The sequence below is a fragment of the Pyrus communis genome, chromosome 11, assembly GCF_041283825.1.
Source record: "Pyrus communis isolate YQ-2024b chromosome 11, ASM4128382v1, whole genome shotgun sequence".
Taxonomy (NCBI): domain Eukaryota; kingdom Viridiplantae; phylum Streptophyta; class Magnoliopsida; order Rosales; family Rosaceae; genus Pyrus; species Pyrus communis.
The window spans coordinates 25,237,767-25,258,809 of NC_142575.1; the positions used below are offsets into that span (position 1 = coordinate 25,237,767).

A 21,043-nucleotide genomic window follows, 5' to 3' on the forward strand; every position below is an offset into this window, starting at 1 on the left:
TTTTAACAAAAAATCATGCTATAACTTTATTTTAATGATAAGGACAAGAGAAACAAAAAAAAAACAAAAAAAAAAAAAAAAAACCTACCTAAAGGCGCATGCAATGAGCACCCAACCAATCTTTCAATTCCAAGCATATTTTATTCCTCTAAAATTAAAATTTCAAATTGAAGTAGGTTCCATTCGATTCAGAACCACATTTAGGAAGGTATGGTTGGGAAAGAGTCGGTCAGGTGCGGGCGTTGACGTTGATCTCTATCATGTTTATTTTATCTTTTTGCCATGCATGACTTTAACGGCGTGGATGTTGATCTCTATCATGTTTTTTTTTTTTTTTTTTTTTAAATCTTTTTTTTTTTTGCATTCTAGTGAAAGAACTTGAAAATCTGGTACAAGTTTCATAAATAGTGTAGAAAGTTTCATAAACAATGTCGTACCATTAAATTTCATAAACTGTGTAATACCGTTAAGTTTTATAAATAGTGTAGTATCGTTAAGTTTCATTAACAGTGTAGTACTGTTAAGTTTCATAAACAGTATAGTAAATTTCATAAACAGTGTAGTACCATTAAGTTTCATAAATAATGTAGTAAATTTCATAAAAAATTTGTGTGAGTCCGCGCATCAGTTTTTTTTTAATATTAAAATTATATATATATTTTTTATTCTTTTTATTAAACTTTAAGATTTTTTATTAAATTTTAAATCTTTTTCATTAAATAAAGCTATAACATGATTTTTTTTTATTAAAATAAATTTAGTCCAAACTCTTTTTTTAAAAGTTCCTTTCATTTTATTCATGGTAGAGATTCTTTTACAGATCTCATAAAAATAATTTTTTTAATTTAACTATTTTAAATTTACAAAGTGGTCATATAATTGTTGAACAAAATATTAGCTCAACCCTCAACCTCATCCAAATGCTACCGCCCCCAGAAATGTAAAAGTTCAGGAAAGGGACAAATGGGTAATTTAGTCATTCCACTACGACAATCCAAAAAGCAACCCAAAATGGAACGAAGGCAAATTGTCTGTTTTGTATTTTTTTTTTTTAAGAGATAATAAGATAAAAAGTAATAGGAATCTAAAATGTTGTCGTGGTTTAACTGTGATCGCATATATAGGAGAGGATAGGAAGAGCACCCAACAGGAGGGTATCGATCTGCCTTCCCTGTTTAGGTGCCCCTTTCCATCCTCTCTTATTTTGTGCGATCACAATTAAACCATTTTAATATTTTATATTAATTTTTTTTATACAAATAATAAGATAAAAAACAATAAAAATATTCAATGTTAACATGATTTACCGGTCACGCACAAATGGAAAATGATGGGAATAGCACCATCTGCCTCCAAATGGAACCTGGGTAATTGATATCGCCGCAGACAAAGCGGGAATCAATGGACCCCAAGCAGATAATCACGCTCCTTTTCTTAATCTCCGCCACCGTCATCTCCGCCCATGAATACCTCCGACCACCGCCTCGCAAGGCCCTCCATTTCCCATGGAGTCGAAAATCCTCTTCTCTTCCCCAGCAGGTGAGTGAATCGCCACCTTCTCGCTCCTCTGTTTCTGTCACTTTCTGGAAATGTCAAGATTTTCTGTGGAAAAATTTGGATCCCAACTCCACTTTCCACGAAAGCCGGAAAATTTTGCTCCGTTTTAACTTGGGTTCTGTTTGGTTTGCCAGAAAATACTTTACTTTCTGTCTAATCTTTGTTTTTGTTTACCTTTTTCTTTGGTTTGGTATGTTGAGTAATATTTTTTTTTTTTTAACAAACAATATTATCTTCGTGGAGGGTTTGACTTAGCTTCACAATGAGCTAACAATAATATGGGTCAAATTCATATATGTCAAGAATTGAACCTATTATCTCTCGCTCGCTTACAAGGAAGAGGAATACCACTAGAACTTACTACTAAGTAGCGGTATGTTGAGTAACTTGATTATTATTTGTTTAGTTAATAGAGGCAGCTAGTGTAAGATTAAGAGAGCATGGTTGGAAATTGATCGAAATCAAGATGGGGTCGTTGTGTTGGTTTGCTCAGTGTAATGCTAGTTTTTGTTTGCGGTTGTGAGCTCTGTGGTAGTGTAAGATTAACAGGTGTTATTCCAAACTATCATTTTTTCAATCGTAGGCGAAATCCAGTTCCACTAAGAATCAAATTCATTCTGACCAAAGCGACCTATCTCGATTTGAGTCATTACCTTTGTCCACTTGATTTTTCTGTTATTTTCACTCAGACACTAGGTACTGAAAGTCATTTCGTGTTGCACCATGAGCTGCAGCACATTTTGTTCCAGTGGCTACTTTAACCAGCACCATATAACCTCCCCATTTGCAGCCAATTTCAATACCTCTTCCTAGGGCCATGTTTGCTAACGCCTCTACCCAATTAAGCCTCGTAATTTTGTTTCAAGGCTTTGCCAAGGATGACCTTAATTCATGAGCCCTCATAGCTGGATAGGGCAGAAATAAACATACTTCAGGTGAAAAGTTTTCTGGTCAATCAATTGACTCCATGCGTTCTGTCTTAAACAGAATAAGTTTCTAAGGTTTTTGGCTGAAGTACATATGGGAATGTTCATTGATGGGAGTTTTAACAAAAAGCCCACGATGCTCTTCACTTTAACGAAAAACCACATTTTTACACTAAAAAGTCAATCCTGATACTATTCACTTTACCCTTTGTTTTGTCCTTATTGTTAAAACTCAAAGTTTTCAAACCCTTTTCATTAGTTTTCCTTTTATTCAATTAATTGGCATGTTAATGCGTATACACTGAATTGAAATTTGGAGTTCTTGGATGTTATGATTGCATAATGAACATGATTATCATTGATAGCGACATAATCAACATGATTTGTACTCGGGGAAAGTAATTTGTTAGGTATTAGGTCTTTGTCTGATATTTTATGTTTATGGACTCCCAATTTTACAGTGTTCTTCAGGGTTTATTAATTATTTGCCCTAATATTATACATTTCTGCACAAATGCCTATCGCAGGTCCACATCTCTTTGGCAGGAGACAAGCACATGCGAGTGACGTGGGTCACTGATGATAAATATGCTCCTTCAGTTGTCGAATATGGAACATCATCTGGGACATACAGTTCTGTAGCTCAAGGAGAAAGCACCTCTTATACGTATATGCTCTATAGCTCAGGAAAGATACACCATACTGTCATTGGGCCTCTTGAACATGACACCGTCTACTTCTACCAATGTGGAGGCCAAGGTCCTGAGTTTCAGTTCAAGACCCCTCCAGCTCAATTTCCAATTACTTTTGCTGTGGCTGGAGATCTCGGACAAACTGGATGGACAAAGTCAACCCTAGACCACATTGACCAGTGCAAATATGATGTGCATCTGCTTCCTGGAGACCTTTCATATGCTGATTACATTCAGTCTCGGTGGGATACATTTGGTGAGCTGGTGCAGCCACTTGCAAGTGCAAGGCCATGGATGGTAACCCAAGGGAACCATGAAAGGGAAAATATACCATTGTTAAAGGATGGGTTTCAATCCTATAATTCCAGGTGGAAAATGCCGTATGAAGAAAGCGGATCAAGTTCAAATCTTTACTATTCCTTCGAACTTGCAGGTGTCCATGCTATCATGCTTGGTTCATATACTGATTATGATGAGTATTCAGGTCAATACAGGTGGTTGAAGGTTAGTTAAATCCTCTTCTCCTATCAGAAGGAATAGTCTTTTCAACACTAAGTAATAAACAGTATATTAGTAATAATCATTCTGATTCTTTATCTGTAGCTTCTTGGATCTTGCAACTGTTTACGGTATGTGCCATCTGTTGGATGTTTTCTGTAACATTTTCATATAGGTCTTATATGTGTTTATGTGACATATTCTCATAGATCACACTATGCTTTGATTGGCTAATAGTTTTTTGGATGGGTGCACATGGCATGCCCTCCCACCATGTGTCTTCATATCTTTTGTCTTTGGAAACTTGAAAAGTTCAATGGTGGGTAGTAGGGATGGGCATTGGGTACCCATTGCACATTGGGTGCTAGGGATGTGGCGGTGGCGGTAGGTACCTGTGCTCATCCCTAGTGGCTACTAGTATTTGCGTATATGCTCAATAAGTAAATGAACCCATTCTAACAATCCATCACTAAATAAGTTGGTACAGAAGTTAGGGATGGTCAAAAAATCTTCGGAGCCTCAACTGTGGAAGTAGAAACATATAAAAAGGAAATTTATTAACATAAATATCTTTCTGGTGTTGTTCCCAGTGTAGCCTTTAGGTGCAGAAGGTTAGTTTGCTGATTAAGTACTAGTTTGGTACTGAGGTATTTTTATAAAAAGTGGCTATCAAAAAAAGCTGAGCTCAAAAAGGTGTTTGGTAAACACTTAAAAATAGCTCATCTTCACAGTTTTGGGTGAAAAAAAACTGAAAACGTGAAGCAGCAAAAATGAGCTTATTCTCACAGCACAGCAGAAGCAGTTTTTTTTCAAAGCACAGCAATACCAAACCAGCCCTAAGAATTGCCAATCTCAATCACAAAGCAAGCCTTGAACAATGAGGGGTCCATATTTGAATATACCAACAAGGCATTGTCTTCAAGTATTATTACTACACTACCAGTTTCGATGTACTTTTGGAGTCGTTTACTTTCATCTTCTATCTTGCTTTTGGAGCTTTTTGCTTCTTTCACTGCCTCTCTTGAGCCAATCTTTTTATAACATAACCAGTTGTTCAGTTACACGTGTGACGGTTATTTGATGTCATTCTTGTGAAATAGGCTGATCTTTCAAAGGTTGACCGACAGAAGACGCCTTGGCTGCTCGTGCTATTTCATGTTCCCTGGTACAATAGTAACAAGGCTCATCAAGGTGAAGGGGACAGCATGATGGCAGCAATGGAGCCGTTGCTTTATGCTGCCAGTGTGGATATAGTGTTTGCTGGTCATGTTCATGCTTATGAACGGACGGTATAGTTATGCTAATTTCGCATGTATTTCAATAATATAAATTGAGGGCACTCAATGTTTAATCCACGATGTCCTGTTTGACAGAAACGTGTGAACAATGGAAGATCAGATACATGCGGTGCTGTCCACATAACCATTGGTGATGGCGGAAACAGAGAAGGGTTAGCTCACAAGTATGTATCTATGCTCAAAATTTTCAAATTTCCAATTTTGGAAAATATAATGTTTGCTCAACTTTCATGTGCTTGGAAAAACAATCCTGAAATGGGTTCTCAATGGCATGAGATCTGGACATTTGAGTTTTCAATTCTCTATGATATACTATTATTCAGCACATATGAGTCTCATCAGCATTAGACTCTTTCAATTCAAACGTGGTGGTTGTTTTAACTGTTTAAGTACTCCAACATTGGCGTTGGAAAAGAACGAAAGCTTCCACCCTTTCAATACAGAGCGGGGGTTTCCATTACCAATTTTTTGCAGTATTCTGAATATTTCAGCTGAAACAACAGTGTAAAGCTGATTATATATTAAAATTTCACAAATTTACAGGTATAAAAGGCCATCACCTGAGTGGTCAGTTTTCCGGGAAGCAAGTTTTGGTCATGGTGAGCTGAATATAAAGAACTCGACCCATGCCTTATGGACCTGGCATAGGAATGACGACGACGAGCCTGTAAGATCCGATCAGGTCTGGATAACCTCGTTGGTTAGTTCGGGATGCGTTGCTGAGAAGAGACATGAACAAAGGAAGATACTCATCGAACCATAGAACATGTAATCAAATGAAGTTTATCAAATCAAGGGTTTCTACGTTTAAGATGAACTTTGTGCTATTTGAGCTCTCTCATCTGTTTGGCGTGTTCGGAAAATTGGCTTTCTGCAGTTCGAATGTGCAAGCTCTTCCGTGTATTTGTCAAACTTAATGCATGCATGTACCATATATATTTATGTGGTAGAATTTTCCCTGTATTTATTTCAAATGGGACATATATATAGTAAGATTCCCTTTATGTTCTTGGTAGTAAATATAATGTATTCGGGTTAAATTTTTAGTTTAAAAAAAAATGAAATAGCTATCAAACGGTCTATTAAGAGCCAAAAAAAAAAAAAAAAAACCGAAAACTGAAATAGCTTACAAATTATAAATGGCTATAGCCCCTTTAGCAAGTAACGCGAGCAACGAATAGGTCCCATCTTGGTCAAGGGTGGTGCTGCTTACAATAAATACTAGGATAGTGTTGTTCACACGTTCACTTTAACTCTCACACACTCTTGTTAATATTTTGTAATCGATTTTTTTCAATTCATCCTATCCGATAGCTGAAAATTGAAAAGAACGTGTAAGAAGTAAAAAGAAGTGTGTAAATAGCACTACCCTAAATACTATCCTCGAATCCATTTTCGACTCCTATTTGTATCATTGGATTGAAAATAGAGCATGTATATTTTGAATTCACGAAAGAACTTAATTACTCACAAGCATGGGATTTTCAAAATAATGTATAAAAATTTAAATAACATGCCATATTAAGTCGGATTTGATTATTATCGGACCCGATCAACCTTTCTTCATTTATGGAACCATTTATAATCGGATTATCATATTCAAACCTTATTCAGATATTCGGATTAGAAATCTCAATTTATATCCTATTAATTACATCAGATTCAAATTAAAATCTCATCCAAGACAGGTATAGCTTAAGCTAGACCGACAATACAAATTTCGCATCTAGGTATATTTATTATGTGGATACGATATATAATTATGAAGTAAAATATATCACAACGATGGATACAATTTATAAATATAAGGAAAAATATATCTCAAGGATGGATACGATTAATTATGTAACTTCCATAATTTCACCGAAATAACCCTCCGGCGTTTCACTATAAATGAACTTGGACACTCTTAAGTGGTAAAGCATTAGAAATGAATGAGTTCATAGCAATGAGTAATCTAAAATGGGAGAGAAATGAGAAACTAACTAGATTTTCTTTTCATTCTTAGAAGTTTCTTCAACCTCATGAACCGGAGGTGGAGATCAAGGAAACTAGTGTTAATATGGTGATGCCGATGCTGGTGGAGAGGTGTGAAGAGAGCGTAGCACTGAGATGGGGGTGGTGCGGAGGATGTCCCTCGCATCCAAGGGACCACGTCATCCGTATGCCCACACAAAACCAATTGCAGGTTATCTTTATAAAGAGTGTTAGCATTGGGAGAGTTCAAAAAGTCTATAGTTCGACAATCATTGAGAGGGTATAAGTTGAGAAATGTTTAAAAAGTAGCACCTGTCTTCTTCAGGTGCCATTTTAGTTACGGGGTCCCATTCCGTAGCGGGTGCATTCAGGTTGCTCTGGAACGGAGCAACCCTTTCGTCACTGGCATCATCGTCAGCTCCTGCAGGACTAGACCCAATTAACACGACACGATCCTTTGAAAAATGAATACGAGAGTTAGACAAGGAGATGATAAACTGTGTCTTTTTAGGAAGAGAGACTGCCTCTATGTGACTGCCTATTTTTTGTAACCAACGTGTCTATTTAGTTTAAGTTATTTTGAATACAATGATATATTTATACAAAAGGAATGAGAGGATTGCGTTAAGTCATCATCAAATGTTTGTTTAAGTTATTTAATCTGCGTTTTGTTCGTCTCTCTTCTAGAAGACTTTTGTTCTTGTTTAGTTTGTGTTTAAATTTAAAACTCCTATAGTTCATTGCCTCATGAAGTTTTTTTAATACAATATATATACTGCTACTTAGTATTACAATCTAGTGATATTCTCTTCACGTGTAAGTGACAAGTCTTAGGTCCGAGTCACGCGATTAGCGAGTTCAAAACCAATTTATTCCCCTAACCCCTTAGTGTGTAAACGATAAATGAGGGGTGAGGAATTGCACTAAGGTACACAATAGACTAGCCATTATAATTGATTTCAAACTCCTCATCTACGAGAGTCGAATCTAAGACTTTTCACTTTACTTGAGAAGAATAATCATAGTAGTAAGTAGTGGTTGCCCCATAAAGTTAAGTGGTGGTTGCCCCATAAAGTTAAACATTAGATCTTATAATATAAAGATCAAGGAACAAGGTGGAACAAGGTCCTAGTTCATAGGGTATAGCTAAGTTTATCCCTAAAAGTAAAATGTCATGAAAGAATTAAACCCAAATTGATTCAGTTAAATCCAAAGAATTAAAGTTGAGCCAACTAAGTCAACCAAAAGCTTGAAGTGTCTGAAAAAGCTAACCTTAGCCAAGCACGAGCTCGAAAAAAAATCACTCGCGTTGAGCCCGTAGCTTGGCCAGGCTCATTTACACTCCAAGCACAACGGGATTAAAAATGGCAAGGTAAATCGTAGTTCAAGGGAAAGAATTGACATTGACAAGAAAGTGCAAACTAAATGTTGGAGGAATGGGGGTTGACAACGAATGCTAGTTGGATGACATTTTCTTTGTCCTCTTTGGCATGTAATATTTAAGAACAATGTGTCAAACATAAAATTTTGATATTATAACTTGCCTAATAGAGCATTGGCATTTGCATTCGAGACTTCTTTAGAATTGAGTACCAAACCTGACCGCGCTTAAGCATCTGTGGATTTTTCATATCTATCTATGCACTTGGAGTCTTGCTCTTGATCTCTCTTCCCCCTCCAAAGTATAATCTGCTCATCCTTGAACAAAAGAGGGATGCAAGGCGCCAGATCCTGAATATATAAAGTACAGAAGAAAAAAAAATTAATAAGAATGGGTTAGAAACCCATAAGTACCACCAAACTGTCTAAACTTAACCAATACAAACCGTACCCTTAATTTTACGCCTATCCTTTTGCAATCGCTGGCACCAACATGCGTGTAGTCTAGTCTCACTACCTCTTCAGTATTGAAGGCCTCCCTAACTCTATCCACAACATTCACATACACACCATTTCTGGCTGCAGAAGAAAAAATTGTGCTAAGTGACCACAAAATTTTTCCACATCCCATTTACTATTATAAACAACAAAGGAACGCAGACATCATCCGAAACATCCAACAATCAAAATTCACTTGCTAAGTTCCCTTATTTTTAAGATAAGACACTTACTAAGTTTCATTAGAGGTGGACAGTTTAGTCCTCTGTTTCTTAACTCCTTCGTTTCTTCAAATGTCAAACTGTCAGCAACATTCTTCACAAGCTTTGGATATATCGGAGGATATGGCTTCCAGAGCATTACAGGTATTACAGGTCGATTCTACGGATCATAGTTTCCACCCCGATATAAAATAAGGACATTAATGTGCCGATAAATAATCTTCCCACCGCACTTGTCCTGCATATACACTACTATACCCATCAGCTAATAATTTCCGAACAACGAAATTCAACCTATGATTCAATTATGGAGCCAGAGTTAAGTTCAAACCCCAAGGTGGAAGCAAACATTGTCCATGTCAATAGTTGGCACTCCCAAACACTTGATCCTCACCGCCTCGGCTCGCTTCCAATGATTGTGGATATCATCTAACATGTTATGTGTAACTCCTCCCTTTCCTGATACAAAAATTTCTCATCCAAGTCAATGACTACAAAGCTTACATATATAACCAGTTACATATTATACTATAAAATGCCTGAACAATTTCAGAATCCTAAACCCTAACCGAAAACCCTTACCCATATTGATTTGCCGAGAACAATCACTATGACTGTAGCGTTCCACCAGCTCCGCCGCTTCCTCCTCCGTTAGTGGGTCTCCGAGAACCCGTTTTCTCTCCTCCGCGACCCGGTCCAAGTCCACTTCTTGCTGGGCCGGTGCAACAGTGCCCGTCCATTTCCGATCAAGCCGACCGGGCCCAAAAGGAGAGAACTTGCGGGACTCTCGGTACGCAATAGGTTCGACCGCTGGGTTGGTCTCCGAATACGAGTAGCTGAAGTCGAAGGGCAGGTCCGATTTGAGAGGCCGGGACGGGTCATTCTTCGGGTCCGGAGCTTTAGACTGAGTCAGGTTCTTTTTGGGCTTTGAGTGTTTGGAAACCGGAGAGAACGGAGGGTCGTATTCGTATGCGTCGTCAGAGAGAGACTGGGTCAGAAGGCGGGAGATGGAGAGGAATGGTTTGATTGGGTCTAGGGTTAGGGTTAGGGTTTTGTGAGGTGAGTGACGCCATGAGAGTTGCTTCAGCATCGCAGCAGAGTTCAGTTCGGTTTGGTTGCTAACCAGACTGACTTGGCACTCGGACTGGGTGGGTTGAAGAAATGGGTATAACAGTAATTTGCGCGTCACAACGAAGGGATAACATCGTAGATGCGACGGCCACAGTTAAAAGAAACCCATATGTAATGTCAAAAGAGTGCCACTAGAACTAGACACGCCCAGTCCAATGTTAATACATCTTTGTCGTGGACAAAAATGTATCAGCACATGTTGTCGAAGATGTCGTTTTGATATGATATATTATAAATACTCCGGTATGCAACAAACGTCCGTTCTAATTTTGATTCAACATCCCCGACTACTCAAAACAAAAACGTATCAACATGTTACTGATACATCTTCGACAAACACGACACAACCGTTTGTCATTATGGCTTACCAGTTGGATTTTGACAAACCGAGCATAAATAATTGAAAAGAGTAGGCAAAAATTCATGGTTGTTTTCAATTTCATTGATATCCATGAAACATGGCTTTACACAAACAGGTTTCTTGAAACACAAACCGAGCAACTCCAATGGCTTTCATCGCCAGGTTTCAGGATGATGTTGAAATTGTAGAAATCGAGGACAAAACTTACCCCGGCGAGACATTGCTTAATCTCTCTTCTTTGCATCGTATCTGGTCCTCGACCATAGACCTGAAAACATCCAAGAGGTTGTCCAGCCCCTCAGCCAGCGCCCCAGGGCTGTCCCCTACTGCTTTAAGTGCATACACAATGCTCTCAATAGTGGAGAGAAATCCCGGCTTCGGCTGAAGCCTCACTTCACTGTACAAGCTCATCTTGTCCACATTCAACTTCAAGTGCGGCAAGAGTTTCAACCAGGGGTTTTCCCCATACATTCTCTTTGCCTTTGACCATGTTCCATCCAAAACAATCAGATTCTTCACCTTAATATCCATCGCCTCAAGGTCCCCGACACTGACTGCTTCTTCAGATGGAAATAAGAGTACAGATCCAGGAGGAACCTCTACCTCAAACTCCACATACTCATCCAACTCCATGCTTCCCTTCAACGGCTGCTTTTGCAACTTCCGTACAACAAACCCCTCTGATAGTGCACCACGCGCATCTGCTATGTCTAAAATTGTATCAAATTTCAGATCCTTGCAACCGGTTTGTGGCATCCAATTATGCGAAAGTGAGCTAATGACGCCATGCTTACCAATGGTAGCAGTTATAACAGGATCACCATTACCCCTTTCGATACCTTCAACCGCATCAAAACCTACATCAGAATCCCCGGATAATGCATCCAACGCAGTAGAAGCAGAAACCTCATCGACATTGCATTGCCCATCTACGTGTATACCATCAGTGAAATCTTCACTACTGAATTCATGTTCTTTCTCCACAAAATCTACATCCCCTAATTGGTTTCGAGAACTACTCATATCACCTAAATCACTACCAAAATTGCATTTCTCACAATCAATCAAACTACTATTGTTTTTCTCTTCTGCCAAATTTGCAGATAACCCAAATCCCAACTTTCCCACATTTTCTTCCCCTGGGCTGAACCCATCACAATACTCAAAATCCAGCTTCTGGGTCTCTCTACTTTCAACAACTTCATCAAAACCTAAACTTTTCAAACCATTCCGGTCCGAACCCATTTGAGAAACCGAGTCCAGCGGCCGGATAACGAACTGGGATTCAAAATTCACATCAGAAACAGTAACTACACTGAGATTCTTGAGGCCTAATCTAGCAATCCTAGCGGAATTAAGTGGGTGATTCTTTTCTAAGCTGTGTTGAAGAATGGTCACACTTACAGAGTTATGGAGCCCCGGGTTCTGAATCCGAGAGCAGAGGCAGAGCCGAGCTGGTTTGGAGCACGATGGGCAAATGGGTCGTTTGGAAGCGGCCTGAGTAGTCACCATTTTTAGGGTTTGAGGAAGAAAGCAAGGGTTTTGGAGAAGTGAGCAGAGATTGTTGTTTCGGGTCCGAGAACCGAACCAGCGTCTATGTGTTCGAGTAGCCATGGTAGAAAAAGAAAACAAAGGCGATAAGACGACGAGTAGCCTAATGTTTAACAAAACGACGTCTCGTTTTATACATGATTATATAAAGTTATTAGAGTAAACTGCCGATTTATCCCTAAACTTTCACCTAACTTCGATTTACTCCCTAAACTTTTAAATTGGAAAATCAAATATTTAAACTAATTTTTCTGGCCGATTTCCTCTTGCCGTTAGTTTTCCGTAGATTTTATCCAAATTAACGTTAACTTTTATCACGTGCTTACCATATGATTCTTTTGAAAACAAAAACGTCATTTCGCTAGATATTTAAACACAAAAACTATAGAATCACACAGATTTACACAAGTCAATATTTTAGAAATCTAGGATTTTCAATTATTTTAAAGAACGTAGCGATCGAATTATTCTCACATATTGTGCACATATTTTTATTTAACAGAAATTTAGATTGAATGAATCAAAAACTAGGAAATCGATTGAAAAAAGTAGTTTAAATCCATAATTTTCTAATTAAAAAGTTTAAAGAAAAAATCGAAAATTAAGGTGAAAATCGGCAGTTTAGTCAAAGTTATTATATTAGAGGTATGAGCTTGCCACGCGCCAATACTGACGACAAACACAAAAGTCCCTGTCTGTAGAAGAAAAAAAAAAATCTTTAATTCGTGAGGGATTGAGGATAAACCAGTGTGGTTTTTTCCCCGAGAATCTGAAAGTTTTCCCGGAAACCCAGTTGGAGAAGATGCACGATTTTTGCTTCACGATCCCCTACGGGTTGGTGCTGATCGGCGGAGGAGTTTTTGGATATTTCAAGAAGGGGAGCACGGCTTCTTTGGCTGGAGGCGCGGGCATCGGATTGCTCCTCACTCTTGCTGGATATATCAGTCTCAAAGCCTTCGAGAAGAAGAAGAACTCGTATCCTGCTCTGATTCTCGAAACGGGTACGATTTATTGATTTTTTATTTTTTTTTATTTATTTAGTTTTAATGGTGTGGATCCCAGATTTGAATTGATACTTTACTGAGATCATAGGAAGTTAAAAGGGGAAATAAGTAAAAATAAAAAATCAAATCAGAATCCGGATCTTTGTTTGTTGAGATAAAAACATCGTGGGATCACAAAGTAGGTAACTTTTATGTAGTTTATTTATTTGATTGCATTAACTTTGCAGATGTTTATGTTTGAAAACTGACTTCTTTTTTGAGGTTGCCTTGTTACCTCTAGTAATCTGGAGGCGTTGTGTTTGTTTCCTGTTAAAACTGTCTCTAGGTTTGTAGTTTTAGCTTCGGTTTCTGTTTGTCGTTGTGGAGAAGAACTTACATACAACTCATAGGCTAAGGTAACGGTATCCCGAATCAGTCACGCTATGCCGTGTGAGCAAGTTAAACACATGGTGACGGGTGATAGGCTTGGGATATCGTCACCTTAGAGTAACGCTAGAAATGCCAGCGTAAAATCCCAAAGGTTTGGTTCTCCACTGATATCGAAGTACGTTATTTCTTTATGTCCAGGCTCATTCTAAGCAAGGTTTATTTATGTCATAGAACTAATCAGTCATGCCTTAGTCAATGCAATATGATTCGACCATGATACGGCAATTTGAACGAAGTGGTTTTAGGTGTAATGTGCTCGGTGATTGCCTATCAAAATTTCAAGAATTGTAAGAATTGAAGAGATTAAGAAAGATGGTTTTGTATAAGATCGCATTCGTTGTTTTTCTCGTCCTTTTTCTGTGTTCATGTTTGGCTCCTGTTACATTGATGCTCAATCTCTGTGAGATGTTGTTTTGGAACTAATTGATGCGCCTTGTAACAGTTTGTTCTGCCATACTTACGTGGGTCATGGGACAGCGCTATCTGCATACTTTTAAGATCATGCCAGCTGGTGTTGTTGCTGGTATCAGGTGAGTTCAGATTAAATCTGCCTTTTTATGTGTTTCTCATTCTTCACTTTGCTGGATATTTATCCATCAATTATTTACTAGTGCACAAGAGCGTTTCCAAATTTTGTGTGTCATCAGTCTGTTAGGTGTTAGAAGTAACCTTATGCATCCAGTATGACTTTTATTTGTTGCATATGACTTCATTGATTCCCCTGTTTTTTATTTCCAACGAGTAAATTCCATTCCGGACGCTTGAATATCCTATTTTCGTCCCTAGCTGGCATTAGCATAGAGTAATTGAACAAATGTAACCTTTTTAATTGACTGGAATTAATCAGTTTGTGCACTGGAGGCATGTGGAACATGTGTTGATGCTGTCAGTGGTTTGTGGATAGTTAGTTTTTCAAAGATTAGCAGATGTTATATATGGTTGTCTTTCGAGAATGGCCTATCTATAGCCCTTTAAATTTTATCGATGTCACTTTTTGGTGAAACTTGACTCAGTTGAATTTTCATCCAAAATCAATTCACACTTGGATATCATATTTTCCAGTCAATCCACCCAATCATGTGTCCCCACTCACTGAATGAGTGAAGCTCTCCTGAATCATATTTTCTGTTGAAACTGTTTTAGCGCTGTACAATCAGTGCTATCGGAATATCATACTTGAATGATTCACCTTTTTCTGTCTTCCCGCATTCTCTACTATCTGTGGTCTCTGCAGAATAGGAGGGGTAAAAGAAGTCGATAGGAAATGGTAGAGTAATGAGAGCTGGAGTGGAATCTAATTCTCAATCCTGTAACCCTGTTATATGATTGGGCATAAAGGAGGGAAGGCGATGCGCCTATATCAGATTATAAAGTCACATGTGGTTATCATTTTGCAGTAATCGTATAGCGTTTCTATCATTGTCATGAATCCTAATTGTGGACTCTAATTTACCTATGATTAAAACCTTTAATTGGAGATCTTAACAGTTTCTATTATTCATAGATCTTCCTTTGTAACAGGATATATTCGAAGTTTTTGAATCTAAACTACTTCATTTTGTTGCAGCATTGTCATGACTGGATTTTATCTGTACAAAATTGCAACGGGTGGAAACCATATTCCGGCCAAGACCAAGTAATGGTATTTGAGGACTTACTGCCAAAACTTATAAGCTGGCATATTTAAATTACACCCTTCCACTTCCACTTGCCCATATTTGATGTTACCAAGCTGTTAGTCAATCCAATATCACTAGATACTGTGCTATCAGGTGTGTCAGTGTGTGTATAAAACGATAGACAAGTCTGAAATTTGTCGAAATCTTGCTTCATTCATTGCCTCGTCCTTTGTTTACTTACTTTTAATCGAATCAAGTGACTGCGGTAATAAACCCTTTGATTTCTTTGTTTAGCTAACTCTTGTTTAATGGTCGAGGGGAACGGCCTTCAGTGCATGGGATTATAACCCTAGTTTCTCATGAATTCAAGTAAAATTCTGCTTGTTTGAAAACAGGAATTAGATGGATGGAAGACTTTATTTCAATGGGAACCTCAAATGAGTCCTAATTTTACTTAGGCCTCGTTTGGTGGTGAGGATTGAATTAGATTCACTATATGGATTAGCCATGAAGTAAACTTCTCTCTTCCACCGTAGTAGGATTGGAAGCAATCCTTTTGGCCATACTCTTTAAGGAATCAACCGTCTCGGTTAGGCCTAGATTCTGAAAACCATCGTCTGCCATTAACTAAACTCGTCCTTTGCCTCGCGCATGCCATTGAGTTTCCGATCATGTCCCGACTTGGTCCTAAAAAAAAATGAAATCATTAAGGGAGTCAATGTGAATGTGACCAGGTATCTAGCAACGATCAAGTCAATCTAAATTTGTCAAAAACATCTGGTGTTTATGACTCATCAAACCAGTCTCTAGACAAACTGGGAGGAAACTGTCATGAACTAATGTTTATGCCGTCTTACATTTGTATGTTAAAGGAAAACTAACGAAAAGTTCAAAAAAACTGTAGTTTTAATGAAAAAAGACAAATAAAGATATAGTGAATAGTACTAAAAAAAGGTAAAAATATGATTTTTCGTTAAAGTGTTTCGTTAAAACTCCCTTGTATTAGACCATCAAATCAATCTCTACAGAACTTAGGCCAAGCCAACTTATGGTTCGAAAAACCCAACTCGCTTGCAAATTCTGCTATGCTCTGGTGTATGGTATACACCTGATGAACAAAAGGCTGGATGTGGGGCCAAGAATCTAAAGACCAAGGGCGGCTAAGGACCCATCGAATACAATACAGTGGTGCATGCTGCAAGACCTTTGCATTCTATGCACAATGTCATCTCCTCTCATTAACACTTGTTCCGACAATGTTGTGGCTTCCAATCACAGAGCAGTTATGAATGACAACAATACTAAGAAGAAGAACAAACACATTCTGGAAAATGAAGAGATTACCCCTTTGCATTAAAATTCGTGGTCCATTTATCATCTACATTGTACAACAATTGGAGAACTTAGACTGCTTACCCGACAGATGAACATATTTACAGCTTCCCCATCTTTCATGCCTACGTATCCAACCGTAAAATTATGCTAAAATCAACAGAAACGTGAACAACTTCGACCATGGGTGTAACAAATGTAAACGCAACAAAATCAGGACTTAGCAATTCTGCGACCGGGAGTACTTGGGGGGCAGTGATGGGCACCTTTCGTTCATATGGGGGTACGTTTCCATAGTGTTGTATAAAGGTAATTCCATTCGATACTTCCCTTTAATTTGACAGAAAGGAAGCTTCACGGTGTCACCATCATTGCACCACTTTGGCAGGCGGCTTGAATTATTTTCAAAGAACTTGAGCATGTAAGCATCTTTTATCTGCATCAATGACAGAAAAAAAGGTATAATTAATACGAATCAACATATAAATTCCTTACGAGACAACTTCGTTACAAAGTACCAGCATTGAAATACTTTCTGATCAAGAGCTACATTAATCTAACAATTTCCTTGTTTATTTTGTAATTGTTACAACACTATCCAATTATTAAGTAGAAACATTACTACTTCATCAATTCATGTTGAAGAGGAAACAAAAGATATTCGTCATTCATCTTGTGTCTCCCTAGAACTAGTTTCAATTCTCCCCCTTTCCAGATAGTGCATTAATTTTGGAGATGATGCAAAAAGGTGGCCCGGTTATTCAAAGCAAACAGATTAAATTTTGTTCACGATAAACTCACCGTAAATTCAGTGACCTGGATAGAGCTTGCAATTGGACCAAACAGTCCTGCCTCCTTATACATTTCAAGAATGAAGGCCACACACGATGTTGACTTCCCATCACTGTATTCCCAATCATCCTGTTCGGGAATTGTCAGCAGTTGGTCAAAAGATGATCCTCTCTTTTCAACTTCAACTAGAATATCCGGAAAAGTAAGGTTCTGCATGAAATACAAAGGGTACATCAGAAACTCAAATGGAAATTAATGACTCAACGATATTGACTAAAAAATGAAAATCTTGACCAATCGATATTGCACATTTCAAACACCTTTGTTCCAAGTCTCGTGTTCAAGGCTTCATTCCACATGTTCGCAGCATATGCAGGCTGTATTTGATTCCAAACAGTCATAACAGATGCAACCTGCATAACCATAAAGCTAACGATCAGGAAAATGTTTAAGGTTTAAGAAAACACATTGAAGCCCACAGAAGCATCAGCAGAGAGAGGGCGAGTTGCCTCACAAATCACTATGAACCTAAACAAGGCATTTCTTTCTATCTTCTGTTCCAGTGAAAGAACCCACTACTTATAACCCTATTGGAAACGTTTTAGTTAGACGAAATTTCTACCTTTATCCTCATCATAGACCCCTTTTAGTCCGCTATGAAACAGTCATATTATTTCTGCATCAGCACTTCGATATCCATACCCATCACGTTTATAGAGTTGTGTGAAAGCCAGAAGTTAATGATCATACAGAGAAAGATTGGGGTAAAGCACCTAATAGTTAGCTTTTCAAGTCCTCTATTGAATCCCAGCCCTCAACCCAGACAGGTAATGGAAACTACCAAGTTCAATAATAACTAAACCAGAACTAAATAATCAAACAGAAATACTAAGGGAACTAGTTACGATTGTAGCATTTACTAATACCGTAAACTTAGCCACATAATGAAATATTAAATGTAGTAAAGATATGATACCACGTGAGCATCCAAAGGGGGTGGATAGTTGTCTTCTATAGTATCTATCCAGCTGAATATCAAGTTATGAAAACCATAAGGTTGACCTTCCATGCTCCTTGCATACTCCCAGGCAGCAGTCTCATTGAACTTAGCACGTATATCAGGATGCAAGGGAAGCAATGCAATATGGGGATTGGAATCATCTTTATTTAGCTCAAATTCCCACCATTCATCCCATGGAAGCACAGCAATAATATCTTCCCCCTAGAATATGGAAGGAAAAAGCACCTTCAACATTAACTTCTTGAGAAGCACTACTTATAACATTAACAGCAGACTGTATTATATAGAATACTAGAAGAAAAATAGTAAAATTTTAAAAATAAAAAAAGTTGACCTGCAAATTCCTGTGCATTAATTGGAAATGAACCTCCAAACCAAAGCCTTATTCTTGAGGGAGAGAATATGCCACTAGCCCAAGGTAAAACAGATGTATAATACGATATAATATTTTACAAACCTGTAGCTCACCTTCTCATTTTCGTGTCCTGATTCACCAACCCATAGCTTTCCTTCAGAATCCCTTAAACAAACAGCAGAATGACCAGCATAAGCTCCACTCACCCACTTTTCTAGAGTCTCAAATCCACCCCACCGTCCACGAATCTTAGATATTGCTAGGAAATCTCCAGAGTGAATATCATCAATGCTAATATTTGTTACCCAAGGTTGAGGACGCTGATCAAAGGAAGCACCCATGTGCTTCTCAAGAAACCCAATATTAGAGTTCTCACCCCATCCAGTATTCGTAAACAATGGGAAGACATCCCACAACGCTTGAAGGGTGCCTAACATCCCTGCTTGCATAAGGAAAATAGAAACTCCCCTGTTTTTCACCTGAAAAGGTAAGATTAAAGACCAAATTAATCCCAACTTTTCCTTTCAAACCAAATCAAAATATCAAATAATATCTAAATACTAGAAAGTGGCAACTCACATATTCAAACTCGTCTTTTCCTTGCCACTCTTTAAACTCAAATGTATGCTCCCGAGACAGTAAATAGTAATCCCATGTGACAGTGTATGGAGTTGCAAAGACGTAAATATCCATACACGTCCAACTGTGAGGCTTACTAACCTGCGCACAGACAGATTCAGTTCTTAATCGTTATAATACAAATCAGGTATTTTCTCTACTTTAGTAATCAAAGAATCATAAGAAGTTCAAGTTCATAAATATGAAATTAATGACACCTATATCGACACACCTGATACCTATTACCTGAACATTCCAAAAAATTAAGCCAACATGATATGTTTTGGATCATAAAACCCACAAAACAATCTAAAGAAATACCAGAAGCTCAACTCAAAAATGCAATTAACACCTCAGGTCCGTTTGAGAATCATTTCAGTTTTCAGTTTTCAGTTTTCAAGTTTTCAATTTTAGTTTCTAGTTTCAGTTTTCATTTATACAGTGAAAATGAAAACCGAAAACTGCAATCGAAATGGTTATCAAACGGCCCTTACTATCCAACTTCCCCAACTCTGATATTCTAGAATATCCAATAAACTTACCAATTGATTCAACCTAAGAAAAAACCAACAGCAGTAAACCCACAAGCCTAAGCTCCCACTATACAGTCAACAACTCCAATAAGTTATAACCCACAAACCCAATTATCCAAATGTATAATAATTTACCTACAAAAAAAAAAAAAAAAAACAAAAAGGACTAAAATCCCTAAGAAAAACCACAAGTTAGTCATTTTCGAAACAAGAAAGTAGAAACCCTCCTAAAAAATTCAAATTTAATGTCCTGGTAACCAAAACTTCAAATTTCCACAAACCCAGCTAAGGAATCTCAATACCCAATCATCCAAATACTCAAAAACTACAAATTGCCAAAAACCTAACTCGAAAATGAAATTTAATAAAAACCTAAAAAGTGATCCGAGACCTTGAGATGAAGAGTTCCGCCGCCAAATTCGCTGCCAGTCTTGTTGTGGAACTCCATCCACGCCGTGTTCTGGTAAAAGCACGCGCCTTTCCACTCAAAACTGTCGTTCGGGGACGAAGCCGAGCCAACGAAGGTGGGCAGGAGATCGACCGGGCCGTGCAGAGAGTTGAGGATTGGCCATGAAATCTGTCTGGGCAGGAGAGGGAGGACGTCGCGGGGGTGAAATGGTAATTTGACGGAGTGTACGGAGAGAAAAGTGAGGGTGGTTATGGTGGCTGCGAACAGTAGGGAGGGAGAGGAAGCCATGGCTCTCTCTCTGTCAGAGGAGAGAGATCCCTGAGGTAGTTGAACCTGGCCCCGTTCCGTTAGAGAGAGAAACGTTTTCTGCACATTGATTTCGTATCACCACTTCCAACGACCAGTTTGTTTTGCTTTTATATTTATTTTGTCCTTTTTGATAGATTGTTAACCAACTTTATCACCTATAACTCAAAAAAATCACCATTTTATTTTCTAAAATTCAAAATTCATCTACTTTAATTTGTGGATTTTCTTCTCTCTAGAACTTATAGGTCGCTTCTTAAAACATATGTCGACCCCGACGTCGAATAATACTATGTCGCATATGCAATAAATTTAATTATAAATCTTCATTATGCATTAACATAGAGAATATTATATTTTAAAAAAAGCTGAAGAGATGAAAAAAAAATTAAAAAAAGTTTAATTAGTCTAGCGCACTCATATCAAACAAACATAAGAAATTAATAGATTCACAGCAATGTGAAGCGAATTTTGAGTTTTATAGACATGACTTTTAAGTTTGAGAAGGTGAAATAGGACTAAAATCAAGTTCTAG

General features: G+C 38.0%; 4 protein-coding genes and 1 pseudogene across 8 annotated transcripts; 2 read left to right on the forward strand and 3 right to left on the reverse strand.

The window, feature by feature from the left end:
• The first annotated feature begins 1,201 nt into the window (after positions 1-1,201).
• LOC137741762 (purple acid phosphatase 18) lies at positions 1,202-5,975 on the forward strand. The gene is made up of 5 exons (XM_068481482.2): positions 1,202-1,539; positions 3,011-3,679; positions 4,774-4,962; positions 5,047-5,135; positions 5,515-5,975. The coding sequence occupies exons 1-5, from the start codon at positions 1,402-1,404 to the stop codon at positions 5,732-5,734; spliced, it is 1,305 nt and encodes a 434-aa protein (XP_068337583.2). The 5' UTR covers positions 1,202-1,401; the 3' UTR covers positions 5,735-5,975.
• An 801-nt stretch (positions 5,976-6,776) lies between these two features.
• Positions 6,777-10,137, reverse strand: LOC137742372 (CRS2-associated factor 2, mitochondrial-like; annotated as a pseudogene). Its single transcript, XR_015953167.1, has 6 exons — positions 9,630-10,137; positions 9,379-9,506; positions 9,060-9,285; positions 8,780-8,907; positions 8,547-8,679; positions 6,777-7,369 (listed from the first exon to the last, which is right to left on the reverse strand). The product of XR_015953167.1 is annotated as a CRS2-associated factor 2, mitochondrial-like (transcript).
• LOC137742371 (uncharacterized) lies at positions 6,777-12,189 on the reverse strand. Of its 4 annotated transcripts, XM_088679364.1 has the most exons (7): positions 11,944-12,180; positions 9,630-11,817; positions 9,379-9,506; positions 9,060-9,296; positions 8,780-8,907; positions 8,547-8,679; positions 6,777-7,369 (listed from the first exon to the last, which is right to left on the reverse strand). In XM_088679364.1, the coding sequence occupies exons 1-2, from the start codon at positions 12,151-12,153 to the stop codon at positions 10,744-10,746; spliced, it is 1,284 nt and encodes a 427-aa protein (XP_088535490.1). In that variant the 5' UTR covers positions 12,154-12,180; the 3' UTR covers positions 6,777-7,369; positions 8,547-8,679; positions 8,780-8,907; positions 9,060-9,296; positions 9,379-9,506; positions 9,630-10,743. The 4 variants fall into 4 exon arrangements, with proteins under 4 accessions (XP_088535490.1, XP_088535489.1, XP_088535488.1 ...); XM_088679363.1 differs by having other exon boundaries at positions 9,060-9,285; positions 9,630-12,189; XM_088679362.1 differs by having other exon boundaries at positions 9,630-12,189.
• A 565-nt stretch (positions 12,190-12,754) lies between these two features.
• On the forward strand, positions 12,755-15,359 carry LOC137742056 (protein FATTY ACID EXPORT 6). Its single transcript, XM_068481798.2, has 3 exons — positions 12,755-13,091; positions 13,966-14,053; positions 15,091-15,359. Exons 1-3 carry the CDS (start codon positions 12,893-12,895, stop codon positions 15,161-15,163), a joined length of 360 nt encoding a protein of 119 aa, XP_068337899.2. The 5' UTR covers positions 12,755-12,892; the 3' UTR covers positions 15,164-15,359.
• A 1,105-nt stretch (positions 15,360-16,464) lies between these two features.
• Positions 16,465-20,617, reverse strand: LOC137742150 (uncharacterized). Its single transcript, XM_068481917.2, has 7 exons — positions 20,185-20,617; positions 19,222-19,362; positions 18,756-19,121; positions 18,243-18,488; positions 17,587-17,679; positions 17,276-17,476; positions 16,465-16,910 (listed from the first exon to the last, which is right to left on the reverse strand). The coding sequence occupies exons 1-7, from the start codon at positions 20,488-20,490 to the stop codon at positions 16,695-16,697; spliced, it is 1,569 nt and encodes a 522-aa protein (XP_068338018.2). The 5' UTR covers positions 20,491-20,617; the 3' UTR covers positions 16,465-16,694.
• Between the last annotated feature and the right edge of the window lie 426 nt (positions 20,618-21,043).